General features: G+C 41.5%; 1 protein-coding gene across 1 annotated transcript in view; it reads right to left on the bottom strand.

The window, feature by feature from the left end:
* CCDC88C (coiled-coil domain containing 88C) overlaps positions 1-18,646 on the bottom strand; it is a 117,093-nt gene that overhangs the window by 56,821 nt on the left and 41,626 nt on the right. The window contains exon 4 of the mRNA XM_063117962.1: positions 13,885-13,954. Within this exon, the coding sequence (XP_062974032.1) occupies positions 13,885-13,954 (70 nt within the window). The remainder of the gene's footprint in view (positions 1-13,884; positions 13,955-18,646) is intronic.

Genomic DNA, 18,646 nt, shown 5'->3' on the forward strand with positions numbered 1-18,646 from the left:
ATATGTTTAAAGCTCTTCCTAGTCTAAACAAAAACACCAAAATGTAAGGGTTCCATAGCCTTGTACATGAGTTTCTCCCCCCCCACACACACACACAAACACTTTTGAGTTTCCCAATGAATTTAAGCATCTCCTTAATTCATGCACAGCTATATAGCTAAGGGCCAGGTAGCTAATCTGCTTAAGTGCTTTCCTGGATCACAGCCAGGAAAGCACCCTTCACAATATGAAGTCTTTAACTTACAGGAACTACCCTTACACTTATTTTCTTGTGCCACTCTTCAATTGTACTTTTGAGAAGCAAATATGAAGTCCCACAAGTCCAGATCTACAAAAACAATTTTGTGCATAATTTAAGTTTACAATTACTTTGCCTGTAGATGAAAGAAACGATTTACAAGCTTAGATAACTTGGATCCATGGGAGAAGAAAGCCTGGATTGGGTTAGGAAGATCTGGAGGTTCACACAGGCTTCTCACCTGCAGTGCAGAGGTGCAAGCCATGGGAGGCAAAACAGAATAAAGACACAATTCTATGCATATTTAGACAGAAATATGTCCTACAGTCCCCAGGCATTGATGGGTGCTTGTGCCTGTATGGAATGGCAACTCTCTACTCTTTTTTACTTAGACATACTAAGGCCATGGATAGATGATGCACAGGAGATGACGCACAGGAGATCCCGGGGGCAGCGAGGGATGATCCCTCCATTTCCCTGGGATTTTGCCCTACCCTTCTAGCCCGGTTTTTCCATGGTCCCGGGCTGATCTCAAGATTGCGGAACATGTGGCCGGGCGTCGTGGTTTGTCCCAGCTCCTCATGAGTAACCATGAGAAGCCGGGAGCCATCAGGGGTGGGGTAGGGGGAGTGGGGAAATTATTTTTAAAAAACAACACTGATTTGCTCCTTCTCCTTTAAAAACTAAAACAAAATGGCAGCCGCAATGTCGTGTGTGTAAACAAGGGCAACGCTCTCGCGATCATAAAATCGGGAGATCGTCACCCTTTCACCCCCTCTTCTAGCTGAGGCCAAAAACAGAGAACAAATCCCATACAGGTAGTAGTCTACCCACTGCACTTGCAGGTGCAAACATACTGAAATGATTGAAAAGCACTTGAAAGTTAAGCGTATTTTACTACTGTACTGAGATTGTTAGAGTTTTGCATTAATTTATAAGCCAACTGCACTGTACTTCCCCAACAAAAATTCTAGCTATGCTTGGAAAATTCCCCTATTTAAAATGAAAGATGGAGAAAACATATTCAGCAGCTTTACTCTCTTGAACCATTAAAGTTAGGGTGTGCATGCATATAAAACATGAAGAGGATGCTATCTACAAGAATATCTACTGTAGTAACTACCCAATGCCCCAAAGGGATGCAGCCGTCTTCACGTACTGTACCAGCAAGATTTAGATAAAGCCATTGCATCCTAAATGGAGCTTAAATGCACCTATAAATGGTGTACGGGGAAAGAGGGACATCCCGGGTGTGTACATGTGTTATGAAGACATGAAATGGAAATATGATTCAAAATTTACATATGCAGAAATGTAAATCACATTTCTTGAACATATAATGAAATTCAGAAATACACTTGATTTATAAATGTGTACAATTCTTACTGTGTAAAGTCTATAACCACTCTGGTCTGGGGTGTTTATGAATATATTCTGTTCAATAGAGGGAATATTCTCAGGAAATTAATCTCATTTCCACATTCATAGAGATTTTGGGAGAGGGCAAGTAATGGGCCAACACCTGAATGAGTCTTTGGGCAAAATATACTGTACACTTGGCTATGCTAATATATGATCACTAATATATGATCGAAAATGGAATGGAATTGATAAATTGTGTTAATACATATATTTAGATTTACAAAAGGCACAGTGACCTAACTGTTATTCAACCTGGTATACAAATTCAGTATTTGGGGGAGGGGGGATCACTGTTGAAAAAACTAGCAAGAGAGAAGGGCTATTTTTATTGTTTTCCTGAATTTTATTTTAAAAACTCATCCCATGTGCCTTTCCAAAATAAAAAGAGTTCATCTTTTAAACAGGTTTTCTATGGCCTCAGCTAGACCTACGGTTCTAGAGCGATGGAGGGGTTATGATCACGAGTTTGTCCCCCTCTGTTAACACGTGGCGCGCAATGTCCAGGAAGAAAGAGGCGTCACGCCCGCCATTTTGTGTTTTTTTTTTAATGAAGGAGCACAAGAGCGCTCGAGCGCTGAAATGTGATGGTTTTTTTAAAATAAATAAATTTCCCCACTCCCCATCCCGTGTGCAGTTCCCGGCTCCTCGCGAGGAGCTGGGGAAAACCGTGACACATGCCCACACATTCCATGGTCTCGGGATCATCATGAGACCACAGAAAAAGCGCACTTAAAGGGTAGGGCAAGATCCTGGGGAAAGGGAGGGATCATCCTTCCCTGCTCTCGGGATGCCCTGTGTGTCATGTGGGCACACAGGGATGATCCCCGGGATAAGCCCTCATCTAACTATGGCCTAAGTCAAACTTCATAAAAATGATTAAAACCATGTTAGGGAGCATCCTATCCCAGGTACCATAAAATTGCTTGTAAAACTGCTCCGAGATCAGAGACTGCACTCCGAACTTGGAACGGGGGTTGGAGATCGAACCCCAGAGCCCTCACAGCTGACACAGAAAGAACCATGCTAGCTGCCTCTTTGAGGTCGGAAACACAACCTCAGAGAGGGAGGAAAAGAGGCAAGGAAGGAGGAGACCGGAGAGGCCAGGGTATGAGCTATCCTGAGTCTCTGCTAGCCTCCTTCTTTCCCCCTGCGAAGCTCCTTCAGTAGACGGGCTAAAAAGTCCATCTAACAAAGGTGATCGGAGGACAAGGAGACAAAGATCACCTCTGCTTCGCCACCTGTGCTGCTGGCTTTCAGTCCGACAGGGCAGAGGAAACCCAGAAGCCTCTGTTAAATGTCTGTGGTTTGTTGCCATTTATAGCTGAATTGTTCATATTCAAGGGCAACTCATTTACTATAGTGGCTTCCTCCTCCCCCACCCCTGCTTTTACAATCCACAGCTCTACTAGTATTTTTTTTAATTGTTTCCTCAATGCCTACTTTCCAAAGGTCAGGTTCTCTGTGCAAATAAAAAGATTGATCCTCACTTGCAACTACTTTTAACATGGAAGGTAAACTGTAGTTTAAATGAAGGGGGAAAATAATTAAAAATGCCTTAAAATGATAAAAAAAACTTAAATTTTAGTTATTTACTTAAAAAAAACACTACAGCACAAAGAGATTTTACTTATACCAAAGAACCACAGCAAATTTTGATTAGTGGGATTATATGCTTAATTTAAGCAAAACTCTTCCCTTCTTCCTAGTTTCCATTTGAATGACTGATGCACAAAGACTGTACAAAAGAATTTTTATGTGGGAGCAAACACAGGCAAATAAAAAAAGACAGTAGAGTTGAAATGAAGTTCATTGCAAACCCTTCAAAGATATTATCTGCTCCTACCAAATGGTGAGAAAACTGATTGCATATCAAATGCTGATTTACCTATATGTTACTTTCTTGCATTTTGTCCCAGCTAAACCCAGGATATTTGAAGCACACATTTATCCTTTTAATTTCATGAAGAACACTGTAGAAATAGGAACCTGGGCCAATTGGGGCTCCTTGGTGCAACAAATGCATGGTTAAAGGAGACACGTACATGTTTAGGTTGAAATCCAACCATGTCCATCTGCCACTGAAATGGGCACCATTGGCAAAAATGGATTCCCTCTCTGCCCTAGAGCTCCATTAAAATCTACTCCAGAGGGTCGGGGAGACCTTCTAGAGAAGATTGGGGGTCACTGGGGAGAGGAGAGGAGAGGGAAGGATGCTTGCATGACACCGGATGTCCCCATGCAAAATGTTTTTACTAGACAGCAGAGTTGTAATGTGTACCTATTACAAATAAAATAATAATAATAATAATAATGATGATGATGATGATGATGATGCATGACTTGCAAAGGCCGTTATGCACGAAAAGAGAAATAATAATTAATTACATTTATATTGTGCCTGTTTTCCTCTTGCAAAGAACTCAAGGCAACTTACATGGTCTTCCTCTTCTCTCCATTTTATCCTCCCAGCAACCTTGTGAAGTAGGCTAGGCTGATAGTCAGTGACTGGGCCATGGGGAGTAGAATGCAAATCTCCCAAGTCCCAGCCCAACACTCTAACCACTACAACACACTGACTCTTTATAACAAGCTACACTCCTTAAAGCAATAAGTAATCTACTTATGACGCTATAAGGCCTCTCACGATAGCGATAGTGGATAAAACAAATATTCACAAAAAGCAACTGTTCAGTTCTGGCTAGACTGAGATCACACAGGTGCACAATTTGTGTATCCATTAAACCACATGTTTCACCCTGTATTGCAGCTGGCCAGATGCTCAATATGCCCCCTGTTTTTGCAGACCAAAGTAGGTGATAAAAATAGAAGGTTCCTTGAGATCTGAGGAACTGAAAAATACAGAGGCTGGAGTTTATTTCTGCAGAGATCCGAAACTGTAACATGGTCAGAATTTTATTATTAGAAGCTTCTTTCTTCTCAATAGTTTTGCACTGTTCAAAAGGCACTACATTTTTGGACTATTTTTATTTATAAGTCTTCTCATTCATTACTTGTTAGAGATAATAGCTAAAGTCATCCATCAAAATGGAGGAAGCAAAGGATAAAAAAGGAAAGTTCAGCTGATTTGGACCTCAGGAGAACTACTGGGAAAAGGTAGACATTATTATGTCTCAGCTCTCGCTGATGTGGTCTAATTCAGGGCTGCAATACTTCATATCGCAGGTAGAGGCTTACTTGACTGAATGCTCTGCTGTATAAAAATAACAACAACAATCCCTTTCTGACCTTGTATGTATGATTTGTTTTAGTATTGTTTTTATTATGCTTGTTGTAACCATAGGTTGAAACAATAAAGCTTTATTACTACTACATGTAAGGAAGAAAAGATGCAAGTCTAATCTTCTTCTTTACATACTTTACATGAGGGCTGTATTGGTACGGAGGAGTGTTCAGTCCTGTGGGACCCAGATGCAGTCTACAATGGTCCAGCCCAGAAGCTTATCACAGGAGGTAGGCCTATTTCAGCAAAGATCCAAAATGAACTGAGCTCTTAAATACTGAACATTGCCTGAGCTTTGCTCTGTAGGTGAAGGTAATTGGAAGTTGGAGGGAGCCCACTGTAAACTCTGTCTTCTATCGTAACTTCTGTCTTCTCTGCTGGGAGCTAACACAAAAGTCAAGGTCCACGGGTGACTGGCTAGGTGACAGACCTGCAGATTTAAGTTCCTTACTTCAGGGCCAGAACTATTCACATGATGCACAATAGGAATATAAAGCCTCTTCCTCTGAGTGTCGTACTAATTGGGCTGGTCCTCAAGTAATCTGGCCCAGAAGGAGATGCAAGAAATCTAACGCCACCCACATAAGGTGCTTCTACCTGATTTTCAGCAATACTCCCTTCCCCCAGTAAAACGTGCTGTGCCCCATCTCATGTTACCCTTAAGGATCCTCCAGCCATCCAGAGATACTTTTCTGGGAGGCTTAAATCAGTGCCAGCTCCAGGTTTTTGAGGGCCCTTGGTCAAGACACCCTCAATGAGCCTCTTCCCTTGGTGATTCTATCTTCTCATTGTCATTGTCACCAACTGCTATTGCTTCTCTCTCTCATTGTTGCTACTAGCTGCTTCACAGGCAGATAATTAGTAAGCAAGCAGTGGCATCTACAGTGGTATCTTCTCACCACCACAGTCATCTGGACCAGACTGAGAGGTCATAGAATCATAGAATAGTAGAGTGGGAAGGGGCCTATAAGGCTATTGAGCCCACCCTCCTACTCAGTGTAGGAATCCACCTTAAAGCATCCCTGACAGATGGCTGTCCAGCTGCCTTTTGAAGGCCTCTAGGGTAGGAGAGCCCATGACCTTCCTAGGTCATTGGTTCCATTATTGTACTGCTCTAACAGTCAGGATTTTTTCCCTGATGTCCAGCTGGAATCTGGCTTCCTGTAACTTGAGGTAGATAAACAAGCAGGTTGCAATGGTGAAAAGGAAGAACAGCTCCAGAGGGTTCATGGCAGCAGGCCCTTGCTCGGGTCTGAGCCCTCGGCAAATGGGAAAGTTCAATTTCATGAGCATCTTTTCACTCACAGTTCTCAGTACCATTCAACAGCGGTATTCAAGCTCTAATGAAAAAGTCTGCTAACATATCCATGTTCACTACTCCAGGCTTATGGTCTTTTAAGGTTTTGTGTATGCTTAAAAAGGGAGAATGCTGCCAAACTTGTTTCATTGCACTTAGTAGTAACTAAATATCCAGATTAAATGGATTATAATTTCAATCTTTTAATCATAATCAATCAAATTTAGGTTAAGCTTTTCTAGAACTTTGTCTTCCATATTCTGAAAAATACACAATTCCATCAACTTAAATACTATATTACTTCAAGAATTTGTTAAAGTTATTTGACCATATATTTTTCATGTAGATGTGCATGTAAATGCATAGCGTACAGTATTTTTTGTGGGAGAGGGGGAGTTATTAAAACACATTATTGACACATTCTGCACATCTCAAGTCACGGTTATGGCCTTGTCCATGTAGTAAGATTTTAAAAGAGAAAAGAAAAAGTTACATGTGTTTATAATAAAATAATAACCAATAAATCAATAAAATAATAATCAAAGCTCTGGCCCCTACTACCTGGTGAAAGACTAGCTTACTATTTTTATTAAAATATATTGTTGTTGTTGTTGTTGTTATTTTAAACACATTTTTGTCCCAACAGCATTTTGTGGTTAATAGGTATATTTATTTATTTATTACATTTCTATATCGCCCAATAGCCGGAGCTTTCTGGGCGGTTCACAAAAATTAAAAACATTCAAAGTATAAAACAACAGTATAAAACCATAATATAAAATACAATATGCTGAAATTAGAAGACTAACACAAAAACACAATGCAAAATAATAAAATAAGAAATAAATACAAGTGTAACTCGATACTTCAAATTAGAATGCATTCAGTTATCACTCTTTGCTCCTGCCCTTTCTCCAAGGAGTCCACGGCAGCATACACAACTACGCTGTGAGGTAAACTATGCCAAGAGGCTTTCTCAAGACCATGCAATGAGTGTCATGGCTGAGCTGGGATTTAGAGACAAGGGAGATCTGTTCCAATGCTCTCTACTCTCTTTATATAACAAATTCATAAGCCGTCTGAAAGCATTTGTGTTCATGGGACAATGTTTGAGGCCTGTAGGGTTTTTTTCCTATTTAGCACTAGGTTCTTGGTTCAGTGCTATATGCATAGTTTCCTCTGGTTACCCTTTCATTAATGCTCACTGGATATAGTTAACAAGTTCACTCTCTCCTCTCTATGCGACGAAGAACAAACAAACAGAAAAGCTAATTAATAAGATTCAGTGACAGAGCCGGCTAGGTCTAACACCCTCCTAGTGTGTACCATATGCCAACCATAAAGCAGTTCATCCTCTCATGTGGGAATGGCTTTGACACAAGAGATACTTTACCATGTCCTTTAATGTCTAAGATTTGTGATGTGTGTTCCATGGTCCAGCTGAGATGGTGAAACCATACTGATAATTAAATGGCAGTTGTTTCTCTATTAAGCGCTGTTCGAAGATATCAGGCAAGAGCCCCAGGGGAATAAGTTCTCAGCCTCGGAGCAAAGAGGCAGGTGGCAAGCGTAATTCCTAATGAGGCCTAGCTCAAAACCTCACCTAAACTGGGAATATTGATAGTTTCCAACATTACGTCACATTTCCTGCTTCATGCCAAAATACATTTAATTTTAGATAAAGGTATTTGTTTGTTTGTTCATTTATCTCCTCTGTTGGGAACTGAATGGGAGATGCATTGAGGAGGAGGAGGAGGATACAACACCCATCCTGACATAGGTCTGAACCAAATGCAGGGAAGTAACATTAGTTTTTAGAAGTGAGAACCTGTATTAGGGGGGAAATGGTTTGTGTTGTGGGAACACAGCACTTCATGTATATTTTTATTGTTACGGTCCGATACAATGGGTTTTTGTTTTGTTTTTAAAAAAGGAAACTTCCAGACTAAAAGATTCCTTCTAAAATCTTTTTCAGACCTTAGAGTTGCAATAGTTAAACAGAGATTCCAAGGGTAACTTTGAATGAAACACTGCAGCACTGGAATCGGTTAACAAATGATATGTCATGGTTTAAATTATTCTGCTGACAGCTTCACACAAAGACGCACAACCAAACAGGTTGTTCTCCATTTTGTCTTAGAGTAAGTAACTCTTCAGTATCCATGCTTTAAAGTTTCAGAAAAAAACAGAATACATTTAGATTATGTTTTGGATGAATGATTCATAAACTAGCATTATATTAATTATATTTAAGGTTTTCCCCTTATTAAATTCCTTCCTTGCTTCACGGTACTCCTTCTCTATCAGTGTCATGCATCCAACGAGGTAAGGCTCATCTTGCCAACAAAAAGCATATGCCACAATAAATTGAGAATTTAAAACACCACAGAACTCTTAGAGTTCTAGGTCTCAACAAATAGCCTCAGATAAGGGAATCATTTTTTCTAAAAAATAACACAATGGTATTTCCCTTCTTTTCTGAAAATTCCAAGGCAGCCACTGTCATGCTAGGTCACTTAGCCATTAAACCGATGGATTTGCAGAAAGGCCATCTGCTCCCTAAAGTGGGCCGATGCCGTTAGGTCTTGAGGGAATCAAACCTGTCCTTTGGAAGCCTCTCTCCAGTACAGGGGCAGAGGACCCCCCATACTCACACAGGAAAGGGATGGTGAGAAACAGATGGCAGAATTGTTGTGGGAGGCAGGGAAAGAGATTAGAGGGTCAACAACACAAAGATAAAAAGGTAAAGGAATAAAACAATGAAGAGAAAATAGGAGAGCAGTTGGAAACAATGGAATACGATAGCAGAAAAATGGATTAAAATTTAAGACATTTGATTCGTCCAGATTGCTACTTTAACATTATTTGTTCCTAAGGAAACCGGAGATTACTTAATCTTCTGCATGTTTAGACAGAGAAAAGGTCTACTACTCCTAGCATGTCCCAGTCAGACTGGATCTCTAAACATACATAGGATGCACAGGCATGATGGGAGTTGTATGCCTTTTCTCTGTCTAAACATACATAGGATGCATAGGCATGCTGGGAGTTGTATGCCTTTTCTCCGTCTAAACATACATAGGATGCATAGGCATGCTGGGAGTTGTATGCCTTTTCTCTGTCTAAACATGTACAGGATTGCACCCTTAATGTCTCCGTAAATGAAGCAGTCCACAAAAAACGGCAGGTTCATTTTATTTGTAAAACCATCTGTGCCCATTCCCCATTCACTTTCACTGTCCCCATTTATACGCCTCCCCTTCTTTTTCTCTCTCTCCACACAAATAAGCCATACACAGTCACTCACTCAACCTGCGAATATAGGAACATAGGAAACTGCCATATACTGAGTCAGACCATTGGTCCATCTAGCCCAGTATTATTGACACTGACTGGCAGCAGCTCTCCAGGGTTTCAGCCAGGAGTTTTCCAGCCCTACCTGGAGATGCCGGATATCGAACCTGGGGCCTTATTTATTTATTTATTTCATTTATATACTGCCCCATAGCCGAAGCTCTCTGGGTGGGTTACAAAAGTTTAAAACAGTAAACATTAAAAGCATACAAAATTTAAAACCATCAAAAACATAAAAATAACAGTATAAAAACAACAGTATCCCTTTAAAAACAACCGTTCTGTGGTCCGTTAAAAAATAAACTTTGCATTGTTAAATGCCTGGGAGAAGAGAAGAATCTTGTCCTGATGCCTGAAAGATAACAGTGTTGCATGCAGTGTTCTGCATGCAAAGCTGAAGCTCTACCAGTAAGCCATGGCCCCTCCCATGCCATTGTGGTAGGTCTACCTCTAATGCCAGTCCAAGAGATTTTGCTGCCTGAAGTGGCGCTTGAGTGCTCTCACCCTACACTAGAGCCAAAACTTTAAGAAGTCTTGCTGCACCATTCAGACACCAATTGCTGCCTTCATCTACCTCCCCATCCTTTCCTACCATGGTGCCACCTGAAGTAGTTTGGTTTACTCTGCTGCATGGCAAGGATGGCCTTGTCTTTTCTATGCACCACTTCCCACCAATAGCTCCAACTGGTCCCTAGACCTGGCATGGCAACAAAAACGTCTGAGCAGCTGGAACTCTCATGAACTAGATATGGGACAATCAGGGATGCTCGAGCTCCAAAACTAGCCTGTAATATAAAACAGGGCAAACATGTTGCACACAGGCCATAGCTAGACCTAAGGTTTATCCCTGGATCATCCAGGGGTCAAACCTGTTCATCTAGGTGACACACAGGGGATCGAGTGCTCAGGCAGGGGCAAACCCTGGATGATCCCAGGATAAACCTTAGGACTAGCTGTGGCCACAGTAAAACCTGGAGTAACTAGTTCATACAATTAAGCCACCATCAACAGACTTCCTCGCCAGATCCTCCATGTACAGTCGTGTGAAAAAGAAAGTACACCCTCTTGGAATTGTATGATTTTACATATCAGGACATAATAACAATCATCTGTTCCTTAGCAGGTCTAAAAATTAGGTAAATACAACCTCAGATGAACAACAACGCATGACATATTACACCGTGTCATGATTTATTTAACAGAAATAAAGCCAAAATGGAGAAGCCATGTGTGAAAAAGTAAGTACATCCTTACTGCTTCCATAGAAATGAAGATGCTAAGTAGCAGACAGGTGCTGCTAATCAAGAGGGTGTACTTTCTTTTTCACAGGACTGTTCCTTCCCTATAGTTTTTCCATTTCTTCCTCACACATTTTCCATTAGAAGGGCAGAATCTAGTTGGTTGCTTCTCCTCCTCTCCCTTCTCTACCCAGGGCAAATTATATTATTGGGTATACTTAAGCAAGCATGGATTTAGCCACAGAAAAGACAGAAGATCAAGCAAGCAGATGGACAATTAGATTTACTGACCGATCCCTGCCACTAACCATACCCTCAGCCTGCAGCTCCTGCTCATTGGTTCCTTTTCTGGCTGACTGTTTTCTACCACTTCAGCATCATGTCAAATCCTATCAATTTGAGTAGGCTTCTTTCTGTGGTAAAAACGCTGCAACTGCCAACGCTTTTGCGAGGAAAGGGGGAAAATACTTGCGGTTGGCACAAAATTAAACACACACAGTACAAAAAAACCCACCCTCTTTAGAGATGTGAATACCACGAGAGATCAGTTTCATTGCCCTGGCTATAGCCCAACAATGATCTTGAGACTTAGGCATTAGTTCAATGAATACCCTACAATGGGGCTGCCACCACAATGGAGACACAGACACAGTTCAGAATTACAGCCCCTTTTAGTAAGAGATCAGACCCTTTTAGTAAGCATGGGTACGGATTAATTGCCAACCTTTTCCCTGCTTTTGTACTTCAGTTTTCTTGTCTTCCTTATATAACCTTTCTAGCTTCTTGTCTCCCTCTTTTGATAGATACTCTTTCATGGGCCCACTGATCAACAGTGAATGAGCACCCTGCCAAGGCACTGGTCACTGAAGAAGCAATGACTATGCCCGGAGGACAAAAGATGCTTCTATGTCACATTTCATTACGCTAGATTCTTAGGGGTCAAGATTCTTTGGATGCCAGATGTTTGAGGATTGGATATAGTTTCTAATGGTGAGGGAAGACACCCTATGCATGCTTAAGCATCCCTTTCTGTGACCTTGTTCCGATGACACTCTAAGCCACGGGGTTAAGCATTTTGAGCTAAACATTATGGCTTAGTGTGTCATGTGAACCATTCCTAACCATGGTGGCTACAACACCATGGGTTAAACACGCTCACTAACCTTCAGCCTAACTATGACTTAGCATGTTGTCTGAGCAGGCCCTGTATTATTTATATCCCATTTCTGAACTAAACTGTTTTATGCATGGATATATTTATGTATCAATGCAATGTTATGGTCACCCAGTCTTGGGTTCGAGTTTAGGTAGATCTGGGCTTAAGAACATTATACCCTGTATAAGTGCAAAAAAGGAGGAGGAGGAAGAGAAGGAATTAATAATGATGATGATGTTTGGTTAATTTTCTGCACTTACAAGGTATTCTTCTTAAAAGAAAAAAAGAATTTATTCTTAATATGAAACATTTAGTTTCAATTCTATGAAATAACACAGTGTAAGGTCCAAGAATAACCAACTGAAGCAAACATGGAAAGTTCAAAAGGAAGGAAGGATAAGAAGATATATGTTGACAAGTTAACTGACACACTTGTTGGCTCTCGGCAAATATTAATGAAAAACAAGAGCCTGAGATAATCCCCTGGGGAGAAAGGCACCCTATGTAGTCCGTGCACTGACCCACAGCAAGTCTGGAAAGAACAGGAAATGCAGTTGCTGGAGACAAGAAGTGGCGGCAGAACACACCAATCAAGGAGCGGCCGGGCTGCTGCTGGGTGAGAAAGCAGAATGGCCTGAAAGGGAATGTGCACTTTAAGCCAAAACAGTTTAAAAGATGCTACTCATCAGCTCATCAATAAGATTTGCCAGCTCCTTGAAATCACTTCAAGCCTGCCCAGACGCCAGAGGTCTTTGAGGAGTTTTTTTGTTTTTGTTTTCAAAGCAGCTTTATGAAACTCTCTTAGATGAGATTTCCTCACAAGCTATTGGAAAACGTTGTGAAGACTCTTAACAAGTGGTTAACTGATCAAAACTGCTCCTCCAACACCATCCCATGCTATTTTGCTTACACACACATGCCAGTTTCCTATATTCCAGGGACAACCGGACTTCAGCTCCCATATAACCCAGCCAATGCCCATGCTGGCTCAGAATTATGGGAGTTGCAGTCCAACACATCCGGTTGGAGAAGGCTGCTCTAGCTCAAAATTACACTAAACTATGGATTTCCAGTGGCGCTTGGGTGAAAATGAACACATCCAAACAATAAAACCAATGAGGACTTTGTTTGACTAGTTCTGCAAGGTACACACATAGATGTTCTGGGACTGTACCGATCCACCTTCTATTGTTGGAAGAACACATCACAAGGGAGCAAACCCCCACATATTGATACCTGTAAGCCTTATAAAACCAGCTTCCTGTTTTTTTGAAGCAGAGGGAAAGGTACCTGTTTTTCAAATGCTTCTGATAAAGTCCTGTTTAGCACTACAGAAAAAAATGTAGATGGTTCACGAAGCCACCGTAGGGACTTGCCCTTAGCCAGCAGCATAGCCAAGAATTTCAAACTTTTATGACAAGGTCCAGCTTGTTACTGGCAAACAGGCTGCAGAAGGAAAAGGCTCCGCAGCTGAAATCACAACACTCTAGTCTCTTGCTCTCACCTTTTGGATGATTTCAATGTCACAATGCTGACTCACTGGAAAACATGCTCTTCCCTACATGACTCTGGGCACCAGCGCTGTTGTTCAATGGAAGCAGCACAACTACACAGACCAGACTTCCCCAACCTGGTGCACTACAGAGGTGTTGGACTGAAATTCCAATGATTCCCAGCCAACATGGCCATTGGCCAATACAACTGAAGGGGCCCAGGTCAGGGAAAGGTTGCTATATAGACTGTAAGTACCTATTGTTCATACCTGCCACTTTTTGGTTCGAATAACATGTGAGATAACCAGATGTCATCTATTTTAACCAGCCTCCTCTAATCCTCAGTGTCAAACTAATTTCAACTTGGCGAGCTGCAAGAGCTGCTAGGTATAATCAAGCTTTTATTTTAAGCGTGAGAGCAACACGGTATCGCAAGGCTACTCACCAGACAGAGGATCTTTGCCAACTATCAAGACATTTGGCAAATTCATTATGATAAGTTGCTGGAGGACCTCCTAAAAAGAAGAAAAAGACAGAATAAAAACTGAAGCCAGTTTCTGAGAATGCACTGCAATAGTAGTTGTAAAATATCACTTGCCTAGATGATGATGATGATGAATTACATTTAAATACCACCTCTTAGATAGTTTACAAAGATTAAAACATGAAACATTAAAAACAAATATACAAAATTTAAAACTATAAAAAACATAAAAATAGATTACATACAATATCCATCTATTCTGGGTCAGTTAAAAACTCAACATATGCTGTTAAATGCCTGTGAGAAGAGAAAAGTCTTGACCTGGTGCTGAAAAAATAACAATGTTGGCGCCAGGTGAGCCTTGTCAGGGAGATCATTCTATAATTAGGGGGCCACCACTGAGAAGACTCTCTACTTTGTTGCTGTCCCTCGAAGCAGGCACCCAGAGGAGGACCTTAGATGTTGAGCATAGTGTATGGGTAGGTTCATGTCGGGAGAGGCATTCCATCAGGTATTGTGGGCCCAAGCCATGCAAGGCTTTATAGGTTAAAACCAGCACCTTAAATCGGGCTCGGAAATGTACAGGCAGCCAATGCAAGCAGGCCAGAGTCAGTCTTGAACCTTCTGGTTCCAGTTATCAATCTGGCTACCGCATTCTACACAAGCTGCAGCTTCTGAACCATCTTCAAAGGCAGCCCCACGTAGAGTGCACTGCAGTAATCTAACTTGGAGGTTACTAGAGCATAGACAACTGAAGGCAGGTTATCCCTGTCCATATAGGGGTGTAGCTGGGCCACCAACCGAAGTTGGTAGAAGGCACTCCTTGCGACTGAGGCTACCTGAGCCTCAAGTGACAGAGATGGTTCTAGGGAAAAACCCAAGCTACAAACCTGCTCCTTCAGAGGGACTGCAACCCCATCCAGAACAGGTTGAACACCCACTATCCAGTCAGAAGAACCACCCACTAACAGCATCTCAGTCTTGTCTGGATTGAGTTTCAGTTTATTAGCCCTCATCATGTAAATGTTAAACAGCATGGGGGTCAAGACTGATGAACAAACCAGTAATGGAGGAGAAATTCAGGGTGCAATCCTAGGTTGCATCCTTGATTGTCATAAGTCCCCGAAGTCTTATAATCTTAACAGGGTGGGAGGAACAGTGGAGGCAATCTTTGCCTCCTCATCCTCCTTCCCTGCATTTTTGCTGGGCTACTTTGGGGGCGGGGGGAAGGACGCTGGAGAGGTCTCAGGATAATTCGTACCCTGGCCTCTCCAGTCTCCTCCCCTTCCCCTGAAATGCCCGTCTCCCAGGTTGAGATCTCAACCTAGGAGAGCACCCTTCCACTTTCACTGGCTCGGTTCGCACATAATGAACAGCCACCATGGGTGAATTTCCCTGTGGGGCTTGTCGATGTGGTGACTGCCACAATTTTTAATATTCATGGTGCACCTTAATGTCTTATTTGTGAACCCTGTTAGGGTGGATTGTTGGGGTGATTGACAAGCCATCTGCAACCTTCAAATAGTCCATGGGTTCTGGGTGGCTTGTGAACACCCCAACAACCTAACCTTGCGAGGTTCGCATGTAAGAAGCCAAGCACGGGGGCTTTTATCACCAACCTGGCACCCTTGGCCCTGCAACCCACCATATCTAATAAGCGGGGGGGGGGGAGGAGCTGTAGTAATTGTGTGAACCAGCTAATTGTCTTTGCCTCTTCTTCCCTTCATCCTAATTTTAAGAGCCCTGGGCATGCTATCACTTCAGGCCTCCAGCAAGAGTAAGCTATTCCTTGCCTGGCAACCTGCTGGATAGGAAGGAAGCGGGAGAGAGAAGTGGGTGGCAGAAGAAGAAAAGGGGTGACCCGCCTAATGGTGACATGTAGCTCTGTGAGGGAATATGACCCTCACCAAAAGCTATGGCTGCCCATTCCTGCCTTACAGACTTATCTTCATAGACTGCCAACAAGTTGGCAGGGTTTGTTCTTGTATATATCTATTTGTTTGATTTGTACCCTGCCTTTCTACCAAAAACTGGCACTCGAGGCGGCTTACAATCATTGACAAAAACAACAATAATTGAATACATTAAAACACAATTAAAAACACAGCAATAAAAGAGAATGACATGCATCCAGCTCAACAGACCTGCTGACACCAAAGGCTCACCTGAATAAAACAGTCTTTGCCTGCCAGCGGACGAACAACAGAGTGCGCAACCCTTACTTTGTGCACTATTATAATTAGTGCGCAACTGCCTTGCTGTAGAGGTGCTTTAGATCTCATAGTGCTAACTGCAAGTGAAGTGACAGAAGGAGGCCTATACCCATAAATGTCATTTTGCCTCTGGCCTAGTTCAGATTCCCTAAAAGGCACCATACATACTGAAAGGCCCCTATGGCTGCACCTCACGGAGGAAGTAACATATCAGTTGGTGCAACCACATTGGCAGATGCTGTTTCCTGGCAGCAATTTTGGTGAGCCCAATGGCATGCTTTTCAGCTGCTCAGCTCATGTGAATTTGTGTAGATTTTAAGAGCGTCTAAATGGAGCAAATAATGAACTGTAGACATGCGGGCCTTGGTTGATAGATTTCTGGATTTTTTTCTGCAGTATGTTAAACAGACAGTAATAACAACATAAGCCATGAAATGAGAACACTTCCATTTGTGGTAGGGTGGGGGAGAGGAGATATGGGTAAGAGGAGAGGAAGGAGGTGGCAAGCTAACAGAGAGCTAACCCCCCCTCCTCGCTTCTAAATGTGGCTAGTCAAGGTCAATTCAGGGCAGAGGGTTAACGAAACCGCATTTGTTAACAGACTTGCTTTAAAGTCAGTCTCAGCCTTGAATACCTACTGGCAAAATTGATTAAACAGCCCAAGGGCAAGCTAATGAGCAAAAGGTTAGAGGAAAACATGCAACACCCCAGTTTTCACTTGACATACTGGATACCACAAGATAAATGGGCTCCTATATAGCAAGAATGGCATAAAACAACAATTATAAAATGATGGCTTTGTTCTTTATACCCGAAGGTTTTTACTGGTAACTCAATTTATATTTGTCACACAATATGTCAGAACTTCACTTAACATTGACATTTACTGGTACTACCAGTTTTAGAAGGACAGTGCTAAATGGCAGAAAATTCTAACATTTACTGGTGATTCTCAAGAACAACCAAGCATTCCACTGTCCAAAACATGGCTCAAACTGCAATTTGACATTTATTGATAAAATGTCACTTTTATTTTACTTTACAAGTGTCTAGATCACATACTCATCACCACGAATCCAAGGGTGGTATAAAATCAAGGCCAAACCAAATGTTATTTACAACCCCTTCCATTCCAAGTAGAATGTTAGTGTACCTGCCATATCTATTCACGAATAGGAACCTCAGCCTGATATTTGTATGTTTATCTTGCCTCTTAATTACTCCTATCTTCTTTACTGAGCTAGTAAACCGGAAACAGAGAGCCAGTGTGATGTAGTGGCTAGAGTGGCTTGGGAGATCTGTGTTCTAGTGAGCATGAAAGCTCACTGGGTGACTCTCACTGGGTGACCAACCTACCTCTCAGAGTTGTTATGAGGATAAAATTGGACAAAAGGAGGATTATGTATACCACAGTGGGTTCCTTAAGGAGGGAAAAAAGCAGGATATAAATAAAATAAAATTGGTCAATAAATATCAGCTTTGGATCCACAGGACAATTACCGTATTTCTTCGATTGTAAGACGCACACTAATTTCAGAATCACCAGAAAAAAAGCTTTGATTCTAAGATTCTAAGATGCACCCTTAATTCTAAGATGCACCCCGTTTTTAGAGCTGTTTATATGGGGGGGAAGTGTGTCTTAGAATCGAAGAAATACGGTAATGCCGCTGGTGTTTATAGGTATAAAACAATAGTACGTGGAACTAAATGGTCAATCTATTTTCCAGGAGCTTCTCTGAATACAAGGAATCAATAGCGATTTCTTCTTTTTTAAAAAAAAAAGTATTGTTCAATTCTCTCAAGAGAGCAATTATAATTCTTTTCATTTTGGGGGCCGAGATCTGCATATACACAGCTGAAATCAAGGCTGAACTTTCCAATTTGGCCTCAATCACTGGGTTGTTTTGCATCATGTGTAAACTAGGAACTTAGATTGTTGGAGAGAAACAATACAGAGTTGGAACCTAGGCTCTAAGTGACTGGCCAGTGGTCAGCGAGCTTCATGGCTGATTAAATAACTAAGCACTATACTCGAGTGGTTCTGTAAGTAATTTTAAAGTATAAATAGTTTAATATTGAATATGAAGCAGGAAAAGTAACCAGGAAAAAAAAATCAAACTTGGAGAAATGTAATCATATTTACATGTAAAAAAATAAGATGTGATAAAAAATTATAATGTGTTCTTGAAATACCATTGACATTCCACCAACTTAATTCCTGTCAGAAATGTACATAAATGAAGCACATTAGTAACTGGCAAATAACTCAAGTTATTATAGGGGATTGTCCATTTTTTATTACCCAAATCATTTGCACACCATCAGTGATAAACCAGCTACAGCACATGAGAGTGTGCCAATAAGTTATACTGAGTGGCCTACTGAGCTTAGCTCCTATTCATTGCTGAGAACTCTGCAATTACCTGCAAGAACAGGAAATCCTTGACTTACAAACAATTAAGGCTGTTAACAGTAATCAGAGGCCTCATAAAAAGGGACTGCAGGGTTTA

Source organism: Elgaria multicarinata, chromosome 2, assembly GCF_023053635.1.
Source record: "Elgaria multicarinata webbii isolate HBS135686 ecotype San Diego chromosome 2, rElgMul1.1.pri, whole genome shotgun sequence".
NCBI classification, from domain to species: Eukaryota; Metazoa; Chordata; class Lepidosauria; order Squamata; family Anguidae; genus Elgaria; species Elgaria multicarinata.